Here is a 23,503-nt window from a genome sequence, read left to right on the forward strand (position 1 = left end):
ATTTAAGCCGTTTTAGGCTATTGCATTTCATACCATGCATTAGTATAGGATTTAAGTTAATTATATAGTGATTTAGCATCAATGTGATGAATTGTGTAAATTTTTGTAATGTGTCTAGGAGGAGAGCCTTCCGGAAAAGGCAAAGAAGTCGTACCCGACAAGTAGTGATCGGGGCGCTTAGAAAGCTTTTAGTTTGTACAAACGGTGAGTAAACTTATTATTATTGTAAATTATCTAGAGTTTATTTTAAATGCCCTTTATGTATTTTATGAAATGAGAACGAGATTAAAACGGGATTTTTGATGTTTTAGGAATAAATGTGACAAATAAAAATATATTGTATTGATTATGAAATTGAGTAATTGGAGGCTACAAATTGACTTGAAAAATATATATTTTCCTAGGAATGGCTTATGAGAAATGAGTATATGTGGCTATATTTTGTGAATGCATTGGGAAATTTATGTAAGTTGTTTTACTATGCAGGCTGGATAAATAAATAAAAGCCACGTTATACTGTCGAAATTTTATTAAAATTGGTGGGTTAGTCACTGCAGTGACGGGTTTCCGTGGACTGCCTATTAGAGGGGCACGGTAAACCCAGTTATATAGTTACTCCGGTTGTAGAGGCGAGGAGGGTAACTCCTGGGGTAGTATTAGAGCTCACTTCACGTCGAACCCCCACGTGAATGTGTAACTCGGCCAACGCCAAGGGACAACTTGTTTTAAAAATAAAAGTGTGTTTCACGTGTGAATATTTTAACACCCTTGGCGGACTCGGTTAGATACCTCGGCCAAGGTATCCCCGAGGATTAGTTTTGGCTTGAGCCTTGTTTTAATAAAAGACATAAGCCTTAACAATTGTTTTGGTAAATTACAAATATTTTATGGTTTAAGAAATAAATTGAAAACATTATGAAATGGGTTGAAATTTATTGTTTAACTTGCCTCCATTTTACTCGCCTTTAGATATTTATGATAATGTTTGTTTACTCATTGGGATTGCAAAATCTCACCCAACTCCTTTCCACCCATTTCAGGTTCAGTATAGACTGTAGATAGCTGATCTCATCGAGGACTACTATTGGATCTGCATTTTCCAAATCGTAGGTTCACAGTCCTCTTTACTTTTGTTTATTCGGGGGCCCTCTGGTTATTGTAAATTAAATTAAATATTTTGGCTTACTGTATTTCAGTATGTATAAATTTATTTAGCTTTTACGCTATAAAAAATTATTCACGTATAACTTTATAAATATTGTTTTATAAGAAAATAGAATATTTCCCTTAATATTTCTTTTATTTTCTTATTTTATTCAAATAATCGTAATTTCGTTTTAAATGAAGATTTTAGACTTTTAAACTCATTTTGAATATGAATTATGTATTTTGTACTTGTATATTACGTTTTAGCCAGTTTTGAAATTTTTGAGAAAAAAATGACCAAAATACCCCTATGTGGCGAAAATTTTATTTTGATTGTTTTTGATCTAAAATAGTATATATTCTCTAAAAACTCGATATCTAACAATGATTGCTCACAAGAAAGGAAAGAAACTGATATGTAAGCCTTGCGGGGTTCCGGTTGGCATTCCGAATAATGAGTGTCAATCGGGACGTCGCGGCGATTGTCATGGGCCTGAGGGAGGTTCCGGGTCGTGACACTCACACCCCTTTATTTCCCCTTTTGCAGATAGGGATCAGCCTAGCGTATAGTCAGTGACGCGTTCGGTCCACCGTGAATAGGTTAAGGCATCTCTTAGTATTTTATTCCGAGTCACTCTGCTGTTAGAGGTCAAGTCGTAGCATTTTATTTATTAAGTTGTAAACGAATTCTAAATTTTTATATAAGTATTAATTTGGAGATTATAGATTTTAATGCATAGACTTACGAATAAAAGGAAAAAATTTGTATTGATTTTTATATTTATGGTTCAATTTAGTATATGAAAGTATCAATATTATATGGTGATTGAATGTAGTGGATTAACGAACAAATTCTAGACAAGCTTGTTCGAGACTTGGCGGGTCTTTTCCGGAAGTCTTGGACGCCGGCAGCGACCGGGGAGAGGTTGTTGCACAATTACCTACCCAAACCAAATGTGATTTGGGTAAAACGATTCGGTCTAATTGATCCATCAGATCAATTAGTCCAAAATGTTTAGTCTAATTAGTGTTTTGGTCGGTTCTCGATTTTAAAATTTTTAGACCAATCCACCCAAAAAACCCAAATTAATTTTTTATAATATATTTTTACATATATTAAGAAGAATTGACAGTAAACTTAATTAATAATATACTTAAAATATATTAGTTTATTATATGTACGTATATAAATTATAATCATAGAAATATAATTCTAGTTATATATTTATTTATTTATTTATAAATCTGTATTAATATGAAATTACAAGTTATATATTTTAAATTTTATAACTTAATGTTAATATTATAATATATGATAGTAAATATCCTACATATTTTATAATTATTACACTTTAGTAATGTTTCGTAAAATAAAATATTATTGATATATATGTAATTGTTTAAACATTATATATATATATATATTTAATTTATACATAAACATTATTACAACTTATAATAAATTTCATTTATATAATTACACTTAATAACTTTATTAATTATCACCTTCGCTTTTATAACATATTTCTTATAACTAGTTATTATGTCACGACCCGGTACTCCCCTCGAGCCCGTGACAATCGTCGCGGTGTTCCGGTAGACACTCATTGCCCGGAATGTCAACCCAAAACCCCGCAAGGCTTTACTATCAGTTTCTCATTTCCCTTGTGAGCAACCATTGTCAAATATCATGTTCTAAAAGATTTTAAACTGTTTCCAACTAAAAATAAATAAAATATTAATTTTTGTCTCATAGGGGTATTTTGGTCATTTTTTCTCAAAATTTTTGAAACTGTCTAAAACGTAATATACAAGTTCAAAACACATAATTCATATTCAAAATGAGTTTAAAAGTCTAAAATCTTCATTTAAAACGAAATTACGATTATTTGAATATAATAAGAAAATAAAATAAATATTAAGTAAAATATTCTATTTTCTTATAAAATAATATTTATAGAGTTATACGTGAATAATTTTTTATAGCGTAAAAGCTAAATAAATTTATAAATACTGAAATACAATAAGCAAAAATATTTAATTTAATTTACAATAACAAGAGGGCCCCCGAATAAACAAAAGTAAAGAGGACTATGAACCTACGGTTTGGAAAATGCAAATCCAACGGTAATCCTCGATGAGATCAGCTATCTACAGCCTATACTGAACCTGAAATGGGTGGAAAGGAGGGTGGAGAGATTATAAAATCCCAATGAGTAAACAGACATCATCATAAATTTCTAGAGTTGAGTACATGGAGACAATAAAATATGGAGACAATAAAATAAATTATCGTAAACTGGGTCATAGCATAAGAATACATTTCATTTAAAATATGTAAAGAGGCTTATGAATTTTATAAAATCTAGACTTGTGCCATAAATCCATTCTCAGGGACACCTTGGCCTAGGCATCGTACCGAGACCGCCAAGGCTACTAAAATTCACATTTCACATAAATCATGTTTTTGTTTTGAAAACATAGTCGTTCCTTGGCATTGGCTAAGTTCCCCCTCACGTGGTGGTTTGGCGTGAAATGAACCCTAAGCTTTACCCTAGGAGATACCCTATGTGCCTCTCCGTTTGAGGTAAGAATATAATGGGGTTTACCGTGCCCCTCTAAAAGGCTGGTCCACAGAAACCCCCTACTGCAGTGATTAATTAATATATATAATCCACCATACAATAAAACTCAATAACATGATATGGTAATTTTGTAATTCACAATCTTTCAAGGAAATCAAACAATTCGCATTTCAATACAATTGCCAAGTAGCCAATCATGCCCGATTTATCGTAAGCCAATCAATTTAAACAATTAAATTACCACAATTAACAGTCTCCGTGTACTCTATTTGTCAAAATCACTATTAATTTCAAAACAATTTATAATTTAATTTCATTGAAACACATTTATTCATAAAACATGAAAATTTACCTTTTTAAATTTCTTTTTCCATAGAATTCATGAAATCATCTAAAAACCACCCTAGATAATTAAAATGACAGTAAGTTTACTCACAATGTCTAGAATGCAGACTTTCGAAGCACTTTGTCTACTGGTCCTCGGATGCAATTTCCTTGCCTTTATCGGATGACTCACCACCTTGACATAGTACAAAATCGAGAAATTCACTACATTGGTACTAAATGGAAATTAAACTAATTTAGACTATTAATGCATAATATGGAATGCCTAATTCGTCTTATTACTCGATTAAATTACTAACGCGTCCAATTTAATCCCAAATTAATTTTTTTCAGTTTCTATACCTCAATTGCACCCAAATTGACTTAATGTCCCTCAGTGTGGTGCAAATTATCAGTCTCGGTAGCAAATTATGAAAATACCCCTAGTGGGTAAAAATTTGAATTTTTGCTCCGAAAATTCCCATTATTTTTCTAGGCTCATAATTCATCATTTCTTAACCAATTCTCCTAGAATAAAAATCAAACTCATCCTCACTCATACATGGTAAATTCAGCCATTAATGGTTGTGGGAGAAAATAAATTCTTTTCTTGTTGTTTTGTTTCTAAATATGCTAAACTAACTAAAAACACTAACATAACTTAAAATCAAATTAATCTAACAACTTTCTCTCTCCTAACCCATTTTGATCAACCAACAATTCATCATAAAAACATGTAATTTAAGCATGGAAAATAAGGAGAAATGCTTAAGGAAAATAGATTTCAAGCTTAAGTTGAAAAATCTCACCTTTTTCACTTGTTTTCCTTGATTTTCCACACTTTTTCTCTTGAAATTCCTCACCTAGGGTTTGTTCTTCCTTTCTTTCCCTCTCTTCCTTGCTTGGCCGAATATTTGGAGAATAATGGGTTGATTTATGCTGATTTTTAAGTTAAATATTAAATTATCCTAAGCTTGACACATGGCATTTTGTTATTGGTCCATTTTTAAAATTTTAAAAATTTAAACATTTTATCTCCACCACATGATTAGTCAAAGGTAAAAAATGAGGATAAAGGAAGACCATGTGCTGGAACAATATCCTAGTGGTGGAAAATTACAATTTTGCCCCTGGAGTGGCAAAATTATCATTTTACCCCTATACTCCAAATTATTTCGAAATTAAAATTTTTCACTTTTGAACCTCAAATCATACTCCAATAATCCAAATTATACTCCAATAAGTCAAATGGGGACAAATAAATCTTTTCTAAAATTATCATTTTGTCCCCAAGTGGCAAATGACCATTTTACCCCTAGATAGTGAAAATTCCGGTTTGACTCCAAATTGATCCTCAAACTCCGAATTACCATTTTGAGTCATCCTTGGACTGTGGCACTCTTAATTTCACCTTAAAAATCCTATTTGATCTAGTTCGAGGATTAAATCAACTTTGTTAAACCTCTAGGTACAATACCGACTTTTGTAAATTTTTCGAGACTCTCCTAGCGTGCAATCATGCTATCATCACATGTATGTCATGAATAGTATTTTATAAGGTCGGACTTTACAGCACTACCCCCCTTAAAATAAAATTTTGACCTCAAAATTTTACTTACCGGATTTTAAGAAAAGATGTGGGTATTGGCTTCTCATCTGGTGCTCAACTTCCCACGTCATCTCTTCCATTCGAGCATTCTTCAACAATACTTCCACCATTGGAATGCTCTTGTTCTTTAGCACTCGATCCTTTCGATCTAGAATACGTACGAGCTGCACCTCGAACTTTAAATCCTCTTGCAACTCAATGGGAGGTGTCTCCAAAATGTGAGAGGGATCGGAAACATACTTTTTCAACATCGAGACATGGAAGACATTATGAATCCGATCTAACTCTGGGGGTAATTCAAGTCTGTAAGCCACTGGCCCAATCATTTCAAGATATGAAAGGGTCCAATGTACCTTGGATTGAGCTTTCACCTCTTTGCGAATCGAATCACACCTTTCATCATCCAATAAATACCACAAATTATCACAATAGTATAATCAAATAAGATTTAATACTTGGAATTTTCAAATTATTACCTTTCCAAGGAGAAACCTTAAGAAAAACTTTATCGTCGACTTCAAACTCCAAATCTTTCCTTCGTTTATCCGAATAATTCTTCTGCCTATCTTGAGCTGTCTTTAACCGCTCTCGGATAACCTTGACCTTATCATTTGTCAGATCAATCAATTCCACATTCACCAATTTCCTCTCACCTACTTCATCCCGACAAAGCGGAGTTCGGCATTTCCTTCCATACAAAGTCTCGTATGGTGCCATCCCAATACTAGAGTGAAAACTGTTATTATACACGAACTCCACCAATGGCAAGTGTCTGTCCCAACTCCCAATAAAGTCAATGACACAAGCCCGTAACATATCCTCCAAGGTCTGAATAGTTCTCTCAGATTGACCATCTGTCTGCGGATGAAAGACAATACTAAATCTCAATTTAGTTCCAAGAGCTTCCTGAAATTTCGACCAAAATCGAGAAGTAAACCGAGGGTCTCAATCTGACACAATAGAAACTAGAACTCCATGAAATCTCACAACCTCATCTATATAAAGTCTTGCCAGCCTCTCAATAGAATACGTGCAATGGATAGTCAAGAAATGGGCGGACTTAGTCAATCTATCCACAATCACCCAAATAGCATCATTCCCACTTTGTGTCCGTGGCAAACCCAATACAAAGTCCATAGTCACGTGTTCCCACTTCCATTCAAGAATCGGTAAAGGCTGAAGAGTACCTGACGGTTTTTGATGCTCCGCTTTAATCTGTTGGCATGTGAGACATTTCGCTACAAACTCTGCTATGTCTCCTTTCATACCTGGCCACCAATAACTCTCTTTAATAGTTCGATACATCTTGGTGCTTCCGAGATGTAAAACGTAGGCCGAAGAATGAGCTTCCTCAAAATAGCTCATCTCAACTAATCATCCTTAGGGACACAAATTCGGTCTCTAAGCATCAAAGTACCATCATCGCTGAGTCTAAACTCACTAGCTTCTCCATCTTGTAGCTTTTGAACTTCCTGTTTCAACCAATCATCAAATTTCTGTAATTCTTTGATTTGATTCAACAATGAAGGTCTCACGATGAAACTAGCAAGTAGGGTTCCATCCTCACCATTATTCAACTGGATCCCTAGAGATTTCATCTCAAGTAACATCGAAAAATAAGAACTCCGAAGTGTTGCTAACGACGATGAGGATTTATGACTTAAGGCATCCGCTACCACATTTGCTTTTCCCGGATGATAATCAATCACTAAGTCATAATCCTTAATCAACTCCAACCATCATCTCTGTCTCAAGTTAAGCTCTTTCTGGGTGAGCAAATACTTCAAACTCTTATGATCAGTAAAAATCTCACAACGCTCACCATATAAATAATGTCTCCAAATCTTCAATGCGAAGACTACTGCTGCTAACTCCAAGTCATGAGTAGGGTAATTCGTCTCATGCTTTTTCAACTGTCGAGAAGCGTAAGCTATTACTTTCTCATCCTGCATCAATACACACCCTAATCCCAACTTAGATGCATCACTATATACCACAAATTCTTTTCCACTAACAAGAAGTGTTAAAACGGGAGCGGAGGTTAACCAGTTCTTTAGCTCCTGAAATCGATTCTCACAAACATCATCCCACTCATATTTAACTCCTTTACGAGCCAAATGAGTCAGAGGAGCTGCTATCAAAGAAAATCCCTGAACAAATCTCCGGTAATAACCGGCTAAGCTAAGGAAACTACGAATCTCAATTACCGTTCTCGGTTGCTCCCATTGCAAGATTGCCTCAATTTTCTTGGGATCGACATAAATTCCAGCTCCGGACACAACATGTCTTAAGAAAACCACTTCCTTCAATTAGAATTCACATTTAGAGAACTTGGCATAGAGTTGTCTCTCACGCAAAGTTTGCAACACAATGCGCAAATGGACAGCATGTTCATCATCATTCTTCGAATAAACCAGGATGTCATCTATGAATACTATCACAAACTTATCCAAGTATGGATGGAACACCCTATTCATAAGATCCATAAAAACTGCTGGGGCATTAGTCAAACCAAACGGCATCACCAGAAACTATAATGCCCATAACGCGTCCTGAAGGCAGTCTTGGGTACATCCTGCTCCTTAATCCTCAATTGATAGTACTCATATCTCAAATCAATCTTAGAGAATACCATAGCACCTCATAATTGATCAAAAAGATCATCTATCCGGGGTAAAGGGTATTTATTCTTGATGGTCACTCGGTTCAACTGACGGTAATCAATACACAATCGAATAGTGCCATCCTTCTTTTTTACAAATAGGACTGGTGCTCCCCAAGGAGAAATGTTAGGGCGAATGAAACCTTTATCCACCAAATCTTGTAACTGGACTTTCAATTCTTTCAACTCTGCCGAGCCATTCTATATGGAGGAATAAAAATAGGTGCAGTACCCGAAAGTAAATCAATAGGGAATTCAAGCTCTCGATCAAGAGGTAGTCCCAGTAAATCATCAAGAAATACATCAGGAAACTCACTTACTATTGGGACATCCTCTAACTTAGGTTCCCCCTTTGAAGTATCAATCACGTTTGCCAAATAAGCTGGATACCCTTTTTGCACTAATTTCAAAGCATTGATGGCCGAGATTACACAAGATGGTAATACTCGACGTTCCTCTACAAACACAATCTCTGCTCCCTCCGAATTTTGAAGAACAACTTGCTTTCAGAAACAATCCACGTTCGCCCGATGTGCAGTTAACCAATCCATACCCAATATTAAATCAAAATCCAAGATCTCTAGAGGAATTAAGTCACCCATAAATTCTTCCTCACCTACCCTTACCCCACAATCTCTATAACAAGTATTTCTAATCAACTGTTCTCCTAGAGGGGTATGCACTACAATTTCTCCCTCTAATGGTGATAGGTTTCTATCAACAATTGATGCAAATGTCGTACTCACATAAGATCTATCTGAGCCAGAATCTATCAAAACATAAGCATCTTTACCAAATAAAGACATAATACCTGTCACTGCTCCAAGTCGGACCCGTGCCTCATCTTCCGTCATAGCAAAAACTCTTGTCGAAGTATGAGTCTGTGGTCTCGAAGGTGGATGCGCCAGGGTATTACTCTCCACACCGGACTGTATGGCTACTCCCTATCTTGGTGGTAACCTAGAAGAATCTCTCTTCTGCATATCAGTGCGAGCTGGTGGAGATGATGCAGCTACAGTGGCTAGTCCTAACCGTGGGCAATTACTCCTAATATGACCCATTTGTCCACATTGGAAACATCTTGTTGGCCCTCTACATAGCCCACTATGATAATTCCCACAATTTCTGCATCTGTCAAAACCTCCAAAACTCTTCCCAGAACCAGTCATAGCAGATCTGCTAAACCTCGAAGGTCTCTACTGTGATGGTGGAAATGGAGGTCGAGGAGATGTCACGGAAACAGAAGTAGTGCTCCCTGAAGTCACTGAGTCCTTGCCTCTTTTTACTGGCTGACTAAAAGACATACCAGGATTCCTCTTTTTTGCAAACGTAGTCCGAATCCTCCTATTCTCAGTCGTGAGCTTCTCAGCCCGTAAAGCCATCTGTACCACCTCCTTATGTGGCTCCCTACCAGTCACTGTCATTCGCTCTCTAATCTCATTACGGAGCCCTTCCTCGAAATAGCTAGCTTGATCCTGCTCAGATTTCACCAGATCCGGTACATATAACATCAACTCGTTAAAACGAGTCTCGTACTCCTTTATAGTTAGATTCCCCTGTTTCAAACTCAAAAATTCTCTCTTCTTTTCTTTCTGATGGAAATAAGTGAAATACTGACCATCGAATTCCTTGAGAAAATCGGACCATGTTTGAGGACTAGTGGAACGGGACTTCACTGAATTCCACTAGGTACGAGCTCTCTTCTCTAATAATCTCGTAGCCACCATCAACTTCATGTCGTCATCTAATCCCATATTAGAGAGAGTCTCTAAAACCTGATTAATCCAGTCCTTTACCACAATGGCATCTAACTCACCCGTGAAAGACACACAATCGAGCTGTCTAGCCTCCTTTAGCTTCTTAGAAATGGATACATCCTGTAGTGGTGGTGGAATTAAAGGGGTAGCTGAAGGCACTATAGGTGAAACTTGACCAGTTTGAGCTTGACCAACCATTGTGGTAAAGAAAGTTGCCAATGCTTATGCTGCCTCGGTAGGCATGGCGAGAATACCAGTAGGTGGCTGAGGAGGTGGAGGATGTGGACGAATCTCGGCCTGCTCAGCAGCAGGTGCTGCCCGAATGGTGGATGCAGCTCATTCCTCCTCTACTGTATCTGGTTGATGACGTTGGGAACGACCTCTTCCCCTCCCAACCGATCTAGTGAGAGGTGGGCGTCTGCGTCGAGGAGGTATTATAATCTATAAAAGAATACGAGCAAGTTTAGGTAACCTTAGGCTCTATATGCAGATGCATGCATTCTATTTAACCTAACCTAACCTAACTTAATCCGGGGCCACACTAATATTGTAAATTTTTTAAAACAACTTTAAAACTAAAACTTTGATCTTTAAAACAAAAGGTTCTGATACCAATCGAATTGTCACGACTCGGTACTCCCTTCAAGCTTGTGACAACCGCCGCGGTGTCCCGGTAGACACTCATTACCCGGAATGTCAACCGAAAATCCTGCAAGGCTTTACTATCAGTTTCTCATTTCCCTTGTGAGCAACCATTGTCAAATATCGTGATCTAAAAGATTTTAAACTGTTTTCAACTAAAAATAAATAAAATATTAATTTTTATCTCACAGGGGTATTTTGATCATTTTTTCTCAAAATTTTTGAAACTGGCTAAAACGTAATATACAAGTACAAAACACATAATTCATATTCAAAATGAGTTTAAAAGTCTAAAATCTTCATTTAAAACGAAATTACGGCTATTTGAATATAATAAAAAAATAAAAAAATATTAAGTAAAATATTCTATTTTCTTATCAAACAATATTTATAGAGTTATACGTGAACAATTTTTTATAGCGTAAAAGCTAAATAAATTTATACATACTGAAATACAGTAAGCCAAAATATTTAATTTAATTTACAATAACAAGAGGGCCCCCGAATAAACAAAAGTAAAGAGGACTATGAACCTACGGTTTGGAAAATGCAGATCCAACGGTAGTCCTAGATGAGATCAGCTATCTACAGCCTATACTGAACCTGAAATGGGTGGAAAGGAGGGTGGTGAGATTATAAAATCCCAATGAGTAAACAGAAATCATCATAAATATCTAGAGTTGAGTACATGGAGACAATAAAATAAATCATCGTAAACTGGGTCACAGCATAAGAATACATTTCATTTAAAATATGTAAAGAGGCTTATGAATTTCATAAAAACTAGACTTGTGTCATAAATCCATTCTCAGGGACACCTTGGCCTAGGCATCCTACTGAGACCGCCAAGGCTATTAAAATTCACATTTCACGTAAATCATGTTTTTGTTTTGAAAACATAGCCGTTCCTCGACGTTGGCTGAGTTCCTCTTCACGTGGTGGTTTGACGTGAAGTGAACCCTAAGCTTTACCCCAGGAGATACCCTACGCGCCTCTCTGTTCGAGGTAAGAATATAATGGGGTTTACCGTGCCCCTCTAAAAAGCTGGTCCACAGAAACCCCCTACTGCAGTGATTAATTAATATATATAACCCACCATACAATAAAACTCAATAACATGATATGGCAATTTTGTAATTCACAGTCTTTCAAGGAAATCAAGCAATTCGCATTTCAATACAATTGCCAACTAGCCAATCATGCCCCGATTTATCATAAGCCAATCAATTTAAACAATCAAATTGCCACAATTAACAGTCTCCGTGTACTCTATTTTTCAAAATCACTATTAATTTCAAAACAATTTATAATTTAATTTTATTGAAACACATTTATTCATAAAACATGAAAATTTACCTTTTTAAATTTCTTTTTCCATAGAATTCATGAAATCATCTAAAAACCACCCTAGATAATTAAAATGACAGTAAGTTTACTCACAATGTCTAGAATGCAGACTTTCGAAGCACTCTGTCTACTGGTCCTCGGATGCAATTTCCTTGCCTTTATTAGAGGACTCACCACCTTGACATAGTACAAAATCGAGAAATTCACTACATTGGTACTAAATTGAAATTAAACTAATTTAGACTATTAATGCATAATATGGAATGCAAAAAGGCACTGGTAACTATCTAAACTCGATATTGGCCTAATTCGTCTTATTACTCGATTAAATTACTAACGCGTCCAATTTAATCCCAAATTAATTTTTTTCAGTTTCTATACCTCAATTGCACTCAAATTGACTTAATGTCCCTCAGTATGGTGCAAATTATCAGTCTCGGTAGCAAATTACGAAAATACCCCTAGTGGGTAAAAATTCATATTTTTGCTCCAAAAATTCCCATTATTTTTCTAGGCTCATAATTCATCATTTCTTAACCAATTCTCCTAGAATAAAAATCAGACTCATCCTCACTCATACATGGTAAATTCGGCCATTAATGGTTGTGGGAGAAAATAAATTCTTTTCTTATTGTTTTGTTTCTAAATATGCTAAACTAACTAAAAACACTAACATAACTTAAAATCAAATTAATCTAACAACTTTCTCTCTCCTAACCCATTTTGATCAGCCAACAATTCATCATAAAACATGTAATTTAAGCATGGAAAATAAGGAGAAATGCTTAAGGAAAATAGATTTCAAGTTTAAGTTGAAAAATCCTACCTTTTTCACTTGTTTTCCTTGATTTTCCACACTTTTTCTCTTGAAATTCCTCACCTAGGGTTTGTTCTTCCTTTCTTTCCCTCTCTTCCTTGCTTGGCCGAATATTTGGAGAATAATGGGCTGATTTATGCAGATTTTTAAATTAAATATTAAATTATCCTAAGCTTGACACATGGCATTTTCTTATTGGTCCATTTTTAAAATTTTAAAAATTTAAACATTTTATCTCCATCACATGATTAGTCAAAGGTAAAAAATGAGGATAAAGGAAGACCATGTGCCGGAAAAATATCCTAGTGGTGGAAAATTACAATTTTGCCCCTATAGTGGCAAAATTATCATTTTTCCCCTATACTCCAAATTATTTCGAAATTAAAATTTTTCACTTCTAAACCTCAAATCATACTCCAATAATCCAAATTATACTCCAATAAGTCAAATGGGGACAAATAAATCTTTTCTAAAATTACCATTTTGTCCCCAGGTGGTAAATGACCATTTTACCCCTAAATAGTGAAAATTTCGATTTGACTCCAAATTGATCCTCAAACTCTGAATTACCATTTTGAGTCATCCTTGGACTGTGACACTCTTAATTTTACCTTAAAATTCCTATTTGATCTAGTTCGATAATTAAATCAACTTTGTTGTACCTCTAGGTACAATACCGACTTTTGTAAATTTTTCGAGACTCTCATAACATGCAATCATGCTATCATCATATGTATATCATGAATAGTGTTTTATAAGGTCGGGCTTTATATATTATTTATAAAAACTTTGATATAAAACATTATAACATATAAGTTGTGTCATAAATTTTATGTACACATAATAAAGTAATATACTATATATATACATATAATTATTTTATACATAAGTATTATTGTAACATATAATAGACTTTATTTATATGATTACAAATGATAATTTTTTTAGTTAGTCTTAATTTTTATAACATATTGTTTATAATTAGTTATTATTTATACAAACTTTGATATAAAAATTAACATATAAGTTGTGTCATTAATTTTATATATATAATGAAGTAATATATTATATATACCTATAGTTACTTTATTCACAATTTGTCTTTGTATATAAGTTTTAGTATTATAATTTGTTAAAAAGTGATAAAATTTTGATCCATTAGTCCAAAACCAAACCAATAAAACCAATTCTATGTTTGATCGGTTTGGTTCTCCTTTATGTCAAGTCGATTTTGATCGGTTTTCTAAAAGTGTTTGATTCATCTGATCCTTAGGTATGACAGATGAAACCACCCGATTCACTCATTTGTTCACGTCATTATGACTCCTTTGAGTTCCTAAACTCGTTTATAGATCTAGGTGACAAGTCTTTAACATTTCCATGATTATTTGGAAATTGTTTATGATATATTTTATTCTGATTCAAGTGTTATGAGAAAAACCTTGTAACATTTATCGTTAGAATCCACCTATGGACAGCCTATGGCGCATCCGGAGCCTACTCAAATTGAGCTGATCTTATAAGAGTGAGACGGTCGAGTCCAAGAAGCCCATCTCTATTGATTAAGACATATACATATATATGGTAATTCGGTTGGGGACTTTGGGATAATCAAGAATTAGTTAGAGGCAAACTTTTAGCAAAAACATGTATACATGCAACATGTATGCAACGCTTTACGAGTCTATTGATTTCCAAAAAATTTGAAGTAAAAAACTATTACTGAAATGAGTAATGGCCACACTTTCATAATATAAGAACCTTCCTTAGTTTAACATTAACGGAGAGAAAATGATAGTTGTATAGAGAACGAAGAGTTCGATTTTTCACCTTAATTTTTTTAGCTTACCGTAATTAAAATTTTTGTGAAAGACTTCAAACCTTTTGTGAAATTTCTTTTTATCAGGTAATATGGTAACTTTAAAATACTACATATTATCATATAATCATTTTTAATTCATCAGAATAAAAGGACAAAACAGTCTTAGCCAAACCACATGTCTATCATGGGTGTTATCCCAGAAAGTCCAACAATATAATATATATATATAGGACACTTGGATACAAATTTTCTTTGCTATTAAAATACAAGTTTAACCTTTCCATTGCTAGAAACTAGTTGCCTTGAAACCTACTGAGGTGGCTGGAGGAATCCCCTGTTGATTTTTGAAAATGTTGTTCGGATCAATCAGTGTCTTGGCTTTAACCAACCTGTCGTAGTTGTTCAAGAAGTACTTTTCACCCCAAACTCTAGCAATCTCGACGGTATCGTAAGATGGGACACTAGTGTTAATTAATTCCATCACTCCGAGGTCAAAGTCCATGTAATTTATATAAGCTGCCCTCGGACCCCATGAAACATAGCCTGCCATTGCAGTATAAAATCCTCTTATCCATTCAATATACTCGTTGCCTTTGTTTCCATCTACTTCATGCCACTCCACCAGGTATTGTATTGTGTACAAATTACCTTGTCTGTGAGGAAAAGCAATTGAGTCACTGCTTATGTTGTTCATGATGCCACCATAAGGGTCTAATACTACATACCCTTTTGGTTCCTTGTCAAGTATGTCCAGGGCAGCCCTTATGCCTGTTAAGGAAATTGGATTCCTTACATAGTCTGATTTGGCCTTAAAATAGTGCTTGTCTTGCAAATACCTGTTCTTGAGGTCGGAGACTGTGGCTCCATCAGCTAGGCCAGAGAAGAATAGCACTGAATCAATCCAACTCGTTTCCTTGCAATCTTCCTCGGCAACACCCAATTGAGGAAAACTCCGGCGTAGGATTGAAAGGGCTTCCCTTCTTGGACCTAGGAAGAAGCCTTTAAATGTTGCGGATACGCCCATAGCCTTAGTCTCAGGTAGGCCAGCACCCACAAAGCATGATAAATACAGGTCACCTTCAAAGTTGGGAGCAACGTGTTGCCATTTGTTTACTAACTTGGCCACCTGGGCTTTTGTTCCAGGTCTAGACACAATGAAGCTGGTTACCGTCTGTGGTACTTTCAGCAAGTTGACTTTCCATGCGTAAACAATTCCCCAAAAGCCGCCACCACCCCCTCTAATAGCCCAAAAAACATCTTCTCCCATAGCTTGCCTGTCTAATATTTCACCATCTGCGTTGAGGAGAAGAGCATCAATCACATTATCAGCTGCTAGACCGTATTTTCTTGATAAAAAGCCAAAGCCACCACCGCCAATATGGCCACCAGCCCCTACTGTTGGACAGGACCCAGCAGAAAAGGCATGTATTCTACTTGACTCAGCAATAGCGTGGTATGTCTCACCAAGCGTTGCACCACCTTCCACCCATGCTGTTTCGGATTCCAAATCCACCGAAACAAGGTTCAGATTCATCATGTCTATTATCACAAATGGAGCTCCATCGCTGGCTACCGATGAGGTACCCTCGTAGTTATGTCCACCGCACCTTACTCTAATCTCCCATGGGCCTGCAATACAACACAAGACACTGTTGATTAGCTGCTCCTTACTCTCTGGCAAGATAATAGCTATTGGCTTAGGATTTGTGGCTTCAGCAAAGCGAAGATTTTGAATGGAAAAGTTGAGAAGATTATAGTAGAGTGAAGACTCATTATTTTCTATGTTAGAGAAAGTGGTGTAGTTGTTTATATTGTGACGATTAAGACAAGAGGTAATTATCTCAGTGGGTGCTGACACTGAGAGAGCTGGGATAACAAAGGATATGATGAGGAGGATTAATAGTAGAGAATAGAACTTCACCATGGCTGTTAGCTTGGGGATCCAGGAAGAGCAGTTGCGGATTTTATTGGAAAAGTGGAGAATCATAGTATACGTTGAGGACAAAAGGATGAATAAAGCAAAATGGAAAACTAGGGTGGTTAACATGGCCGGCAAAGCATTTTCTATTAAAAAGTTTTGCGAACAGAAACTCTCTTCGATAGTTATTTATGCCCTCGAGAGCTACCAACAACTGAATGGTACAAAACTGCTTGCGTTGATGCAGTTGAATTGATATGAAATACACCAATGCTAACATGAATGAAATTTAACGAAATAACTCAACTCATGGCCACCAAAAGGACTAGCTCCCGAAACCCCAATGCTTGCACCATAAACAGTTTCTTTTTGGGGTTTCAAAATGGGTTTCAATTCAACTTTTCAATAGATCGAAAAGATTAGTGTGAGAGAGATAGTTCTCTGCGTGAGGCTCAATATTATTTTGTTTATACCATCTGATAAAACAAGTATTAAAGCTTTGTATTATATGCCGGCAAAGCAGAAAATCCAAGGCCTGCCCATGTTCGGTCTCAAGTTTTTAATGTGTACTGGAAAACATAAAATATTCTCTTACGTCTTTCCAGAACAAGCACACACGTTAAAAATGTTACAAACATGCAGTTGGCCATCAATAAGTTAATCAACTTAACTCGTTTACATTGTCTACATATATAATGGCAAAAAAACAAAAGGGAATTGGTGAAGGGGGGATACTGCAGGCAAGGCGGTGGAAAAGCTGGTGGCCAAGGATGCAAGGAAGGCCGTGGAGAAACTAGCCGCTGCAAGAAAAAAGGAGGCATAGAAGACTCACAAGGGAGTATGTGTTGAGATAAAAACTAGCCTGGATGTCATTTTGTTTAACTGTGTATAGGACAAGTGTCCACTTTGCTTCGTTGTACTGGTTTGATAAGTTAGATTGCTTGCTGCTGTATACTTGTTCTTAGAATGTGTAAGCATTGCATGCTTACCTTAATGTTGTGTTAAACACCTGGATATTTTTGTACAAGTGTTAGTTAAACAACTCATGTATATATTTATGTATCTTTTTTCAGTTAATGACAATTCGATATTAACCAAGCTTCTCTGTTTTCTCTATTGCTTCTGCTTTCTTCTCTGCCTGATGCTTCTGTTGTGAATTAACAATAACAGTATGTACTACTTATCTTCGTGCGGCCACGTCTATCCTTTCACCGAGTAAGGTCATTTTAGGTGAAGTTAGAAATTAAGATTTTTTTAAAAATGAATAAATAAAATTTAAATTTAAATTTGAATCAATAACACAATATATATATAAAGTATACATATTATTGAATAGATTAAATATAAAAAATTACATAATTTGCACAAAGTTTCAATAGTTTATGAATAAACATATTTTTGATGGAGAGAGAAAGAAGTGCTGGGATTCCACCTCATACTCAAATTAGAAAATAATCAAGAAATTAAAATATAACATAGTAAAAAAATAACTTAGTGTTAATCAGAGAAACAGCCGAATGGATCAATGTTTGTGTTTTTCATATAACTTTCAAATTAATTATGAACATTTATAAGTTTAAGAGTTACATACCTCGCTCTAGATACCGTAATCAAGAACCAATTAAATCCAAAATCTTTGCTTCTTCACCTTTGGGATTTGTCAAATCTTCAGGCACAAAAGTGTTTGGCCTTTAACAGTAATCCACACAGTGACTGAATAAGACCTTTCTAAAGGTAGGATCTTTTTACTTTTGCTAGCAAGTTTTGTTTCTAAAACAAAAGGACCAAAAGTTCTTGCTGAATCTTATTTTTTTGTCAAACAAAGAAAACTATTTTCCTTTTCTTATTTTATGAAACGACTGAAAAGTGGTTGGAGGCTTAGAGTTTTAGTTTGCTAATATAATATATTTATATTATCAAACTAAGTTCTAACCCTAAATACAACAGTTATATTTTAATTTAATTAATTCATTGAGAACTTAATTAATTTCTCACTTTAATTTGGTCTTTTCTAATGAAGTCCAACTTAATTGATTATTCTTATTTAATCTCAATCATGTCACTTAATGAGTGTGACCCATTAGGCTTCTAACATGTTGGTAATAATTATAAATCCTAATCAAATATCAATTTGATAATTAATATATATTTGTAGATCATGGGCGGCATCTAGCAGTGTATCATGACCACCCAAATGTTAGAGAGTCAATTAAAGAATTTAATAAAGCTCCTCAATGATAAGCCTCTTAGTGAAATATGGTTTATTTATCAAATATCTTGGATATGTCGCTTAGCATGGCTCAATGTCTACTTATAACATTCCATATTAGTTCTCATAATTCATGACTAACTTTATGAATTTAGGAAACTAACTTTCCTCAAATTCATCATGATTTGGCCAAAGACTTTGTACGAGTTAATCAATAATTGAGAACAAGTGAGATACATTCCCTCATATCACTTGAGGTGATGAATCCTCTCTTGACCACTCATTCACCTTTGCATGCTTCATGGCATACCCAAAAACATCCTGTTTAGGGCACCTTCAAACCCGTAGAGATGAAATCAAAGTATGTCATTCCCTATACAAGATAACCTGGTGTCTCAAGTCTGAAGACTAGTTGCATGGCTATCACATGAGAACATATTCCATAAACACTTGAGTGAAATACCAAATGGAGTTCTCATAATGGGTCATGTTCAGTGAAATTGTTCTTTAACAAGAACCTACATATTATCCTCAAGTATCCCATGTACTTCAATTTATGAGATCGAGTGCTTACTTCCCAAGTAAGGATGCTTAACATGTACTAGTCTTTAAGCATTGTCAATGTCCTATCTTGACAATACAATGACTAGGAACAATTTTAGGAACATGGCTTTAATGCATAGTGATCTCATAATTGTAACAACTTTACAATTCTCTTGCGAGGCCTTTATGTTCCATGGGCTTCATCCAATTAGTACTTAATAACTCCTTATTATTGTACTAACATGAAGGAAAACCTCTATTACATATAATTATGCGATTAAGTATGCATTAAATAACAATATATATTCCTTGACCAATCTAATTGGCTCAAGGGCATATACCAACAAGAAGAGCAAGAGTGCGGAGAATCTAGCAAGGGTAGCACAACCACTTACCGTCCCCAATAAACAAGCTATGACTAGAGAGCATGACTTCACACTACATGCAGACAACTTGAGCGTGAGAGTAAGTAAAAGTTGCTGTATGAAATGTTTAGTCTATATGGGAAGCTAATGGACGTATATTATGAAACCCCAACCCTTAATTAAGTTAAAAAGTGTGACTTAACATGGTGAGCATGTAAATTTATGTTTTTCAATGATATTTTTCAATAGCTATAACTTGGAAAATGTATGCTATTATACTCAAATGAATTTACTTGAAAGGTTAGACCTAGATAAGGTCAAAGTACTTTGCTTTAAATTTAAAATTGCATTTTGGACCAAAAATATCAATACCTATTCATGAGATATTAATACTTGAAACCCAAAAATGCATCATGATGAACAAGTATATCGATACCTTTACCCAGAAAAAAAAATATCGATACTTCTAGAAAAAGTATTAATACCTTCATCACAAATTTGAAAAATAAGAGCAAATGAGACGTTTCATATATGTTTTAAAGCCCTAAACCCTTCAGACTTTTCCCAAAATAGTTAAAACGTTTCTCTCTCTAGTCTCAGTCGCTATTTTCTCTTTTTCCTCTCTATATTCTCTCATATTTCTAAACCATTAAAAGCATTGCAACTTCATATTCAAAATCAGACTTTTGTTTTAAGAAAGTTCGGAGGTAAAATTTCACTATTCATAACCTTTAAACTTTGGGTTTTGATTTCCAAAACCTTCAATTTATTAAAATTTTGATTTTCTCTCTAAAACATAGGTTTGGAGTGATTTGGGTACTCACAAGCTCACCACGGTAAAGTTGCTACAAACCCTAACTAGTAAAAGTTTATACTCATGGTTAGGTTAGATTTAGCTACTAATTTTGGATTAAAGATTATGTGAAGAAGTTTATGGAAGGATAAATGGTTATTTCTTAAAGATGTGATTAGTGAACAAGGTATTAATGATGGAAATTTGAGTGTTAGGTGCTGCTGAAAAAGCTAGTATTTTGCAAAGGTTAAGTTATTGTCGAAACATGTTAAGAGGAAAGGCAAGCTTCAAATAGGTAGGTAGATGTGGCGTTTTTAATTATTTTGATATAATTAAGCATGCCTTGTCTATGATTTTGCATTAAAACGGATCTTTGATAAAGCATGCATTATTAACTAGGATTGTGGCGTTTTAAGATGAATTTTAATTGAATTTCATGAAAGCTACACTATGTTATGTAAATATGCCTATTACACGTTAGGTTTTGTGTATGGGGAACATGCACCTTGAATGTTTTGATATCTTAAAATTCTAAATCTTTGTTTGTGAATTGAATGATGATTAACATTGAAATTTTGAAATGAAAATGATTTTGAAAAGACCTTAGCTTCAGTTCCCTCTATTTTTGAGATGATAAACTAGGTTAGTGGCAATAAAAGAAATCTTGTCTCAACCCCTTGATTTTATTAGTGATTGAATTTACCCTATGTTTTTGCTATGAATACTTGAATAAACTTTGATTTTGAAAATGTTTTAGTGGATCTGATTAAGTTAAGGACTTGTAGCTTGGGACAGTAGGCATTTGCCATTGTGCACAATGATCTGTATACTCTGATATGGTGGCTATATGTACCGGACTATTTAGGTGCAATGACACCCTTCCTTATTTTAGAGAGTCAGTGGCTAAAATGCACTAGACTATGTATTGGTGATATGGCACAACTTTGTATGATCCAAGCAATGAAGCTTATGCCCTACCCTCTTTGTTAATAAAAGTTGATGACTCTATGTATCAGACTATACTTTAATGCTATGGCACTTTTTGATGTCAAGATAGTGGGGATGAAACCCTATCCTTTGTCTTTGATAGTTTTTATTAAGTTAGTGCTCTACACACTCAAATGCTTACATTGGCTGAAATTTTAATCTTAGTTGATCTATTATTTGGTTTAAGTTAAACTTACTTTTAATCTATTATTGACTTTGAAATTGATATTTGAACTTAGAGAATTTGAAAAGAAATGACTATAGACTTGTTTGATACTTAAGAACATCGACTTTTAGGCTAAAAACTAGATTCTGTTCAGAAAGTATCAATACCTTTTTTTTATTTTTTAAAATTCTTGTAATTTCATTCTGCTAGAAAAGTATCAATGCTTTTGAGGAAGCATCAATACTTGTAAGTCAAAATACATTCTGTGTCATGACCCGACTCGAAGGCCAATGTAATACCCCGTACTTTGATATGGTGGCTAATAAAGCTTATCGGATGCCAATTGAGGTTAATTAGAATGTTGAAAAGTAATGAAAAGTGAAAGGAATAGTTTGGAGAAAAATATTCCGCACGTGAAGAAATAACAATTGAATAATAATATTTTTATTGAGTATGAATTAACGAGATAAAAAGTGATTTAAAAGTGAATCAGGGCATAATAAGACATTTTGGATACCAAAGAGACAAGTGGAAAATTTTAGAATAAAATAATATTAAAATATTAATATTTTATTTAGTGTCAAAATTTTCTATGAAGAAGGAGTATATGGTCAATCTAAGTAGGGGAGAAGAAGAACGAGGAAATTTCGGAGAAAAATGACGTTAACGGGGCTTGCGTGTCTTTATTAAATAAAGCTAGTGTGGGTAAGTAAATATTTAAATATTATGGTGATACCGCATTGAAGTATAAACTTCATATTTTATTGGTACAAGTGTTAAGGAAGAAAAATAGAAAGAAATTGGACTTAAAAGATTGTGGGAAGACTTAATTAGAAAGGGTGAAAACGTTGGAGGGCAAAATGGTAATTTTTTATTAGCTTGCTCAAAGCTTCCAAAAGAAGCTTTGACTTTTATCTTCTTCTTCCATGACTGGTTCTTATCCACCCAAAAAGGCATTTTCTTCTTCTTCTTCATGCATCCAACGCCATTTTCACTTCATCATGAAAAATCAAATTTTCTTCATTTTCTTTTCCTTGTTTTCTTATCCTTTCCTTTATTTTCTTACTTCTTCCTTCTCCTAACTTCTTGAGCACCAAAACCCACAAATTTTAACCCTAATTTTCAGTACAACCAAACCCTAGGAGAGAGAATGTCACAACAAAAAACTCCCATCGAGCCCGTGACAACCGCAGCAATGTCCCGATAGACATTCATTACCCGGAATGCCAATTGAAATATCGCAAGGCTTTAATATCAGTTTTCGCACCTCCCCTGTGAGCAACAGTTGTTAAGTATCATGTTTTGAGAGATTATAAACTATTTCCAAATCAAAACAATAGAAAAACAATTTTTTTCTCACAGGGGCATTTTGGTCATTTTTCCTCGAAATCTCAAAACCAGCTAAAAATGTAGTATGCGAGTGGAAAACACATATTTCATAATAAAAAATAAGTTTAGATGTCTAAAACATTCATTTAAAGTGAAACTATAACTATTTGAATATAATAAAAATATTTAATAAAATATTTTATTTTTTTATAAAATAATATTTTTAGAGTTACCGATAAATACTTTTTGTAGCGTAAAAGCTAAATAAATTCATACATACTGTAATACAGATAACCAAAGCATAAGATTTAATTTACAGTGACACGTGGGCCCACAAATGACGAAAAATATCAAAAGCGATAAACTTATAGTTTTTGAAGATGCAAGTCCAACTGTAGCCTTCAATGAAATGAGCTATCTACCGACTATCCTAAGCCTGAAATTGGTGGAAAAGAGGGTGGTGAGATTATATAATCCTAGTG

The 23,503-nt window shown here is 34.6% G+C and overlaps 1 protein-coding gene across 1 annotated transcript; it reads right to left on the reverse strand.

Annotated features, from left to right (window-relative positions):
- Positions 1 to 14,933: 14,933 nt before the first annotated feature.
- On the reverse strand, positions 14,934 to 16,635 carry LOC18507075 (berberine bridge enzyme-like D-2). Its single transcript, XM_018117064.2, has one exon. The coding sequence runs from the start codon at positions 16,633 to 16,635 to the stop codon at positions 14,998 to 15,000; it is 1,638 nt and encodes a 545-aa protein (XP_017972553.2). The 3' UTR covers positions 14,934 to 14,997.
- Between the last annotated feature and the right edge of the window lie 6,868 nt (positions 16,636 to 23,503).

The sequence above is a fragment of the Theobroma cacao genome, chromosome 3 (assembly GCF_053813885.1).
Source record: "Theobroma cacao isolate CCN51 chromosome 3, ASM5381388v1, whole genome shotgun sequence".
Taxonomy (NCBI): domain Eukaryota; kingdom Viridiplantae; phylum Streptophyta; class Magnoliopsida; order Malvales; family Malvaceae; genus Theobroma; species Theobroma cacao.

Bases quoted from the DNA above. Each gene is read 5' to 3' on its own strand.
- LOC18507075 (XM_018117064.2), bottom strand. From the start codon at position 16,635: ATGGTGAAGTTCTATTCTCTACTATTAATCCTCCTCATCATATCCTTT.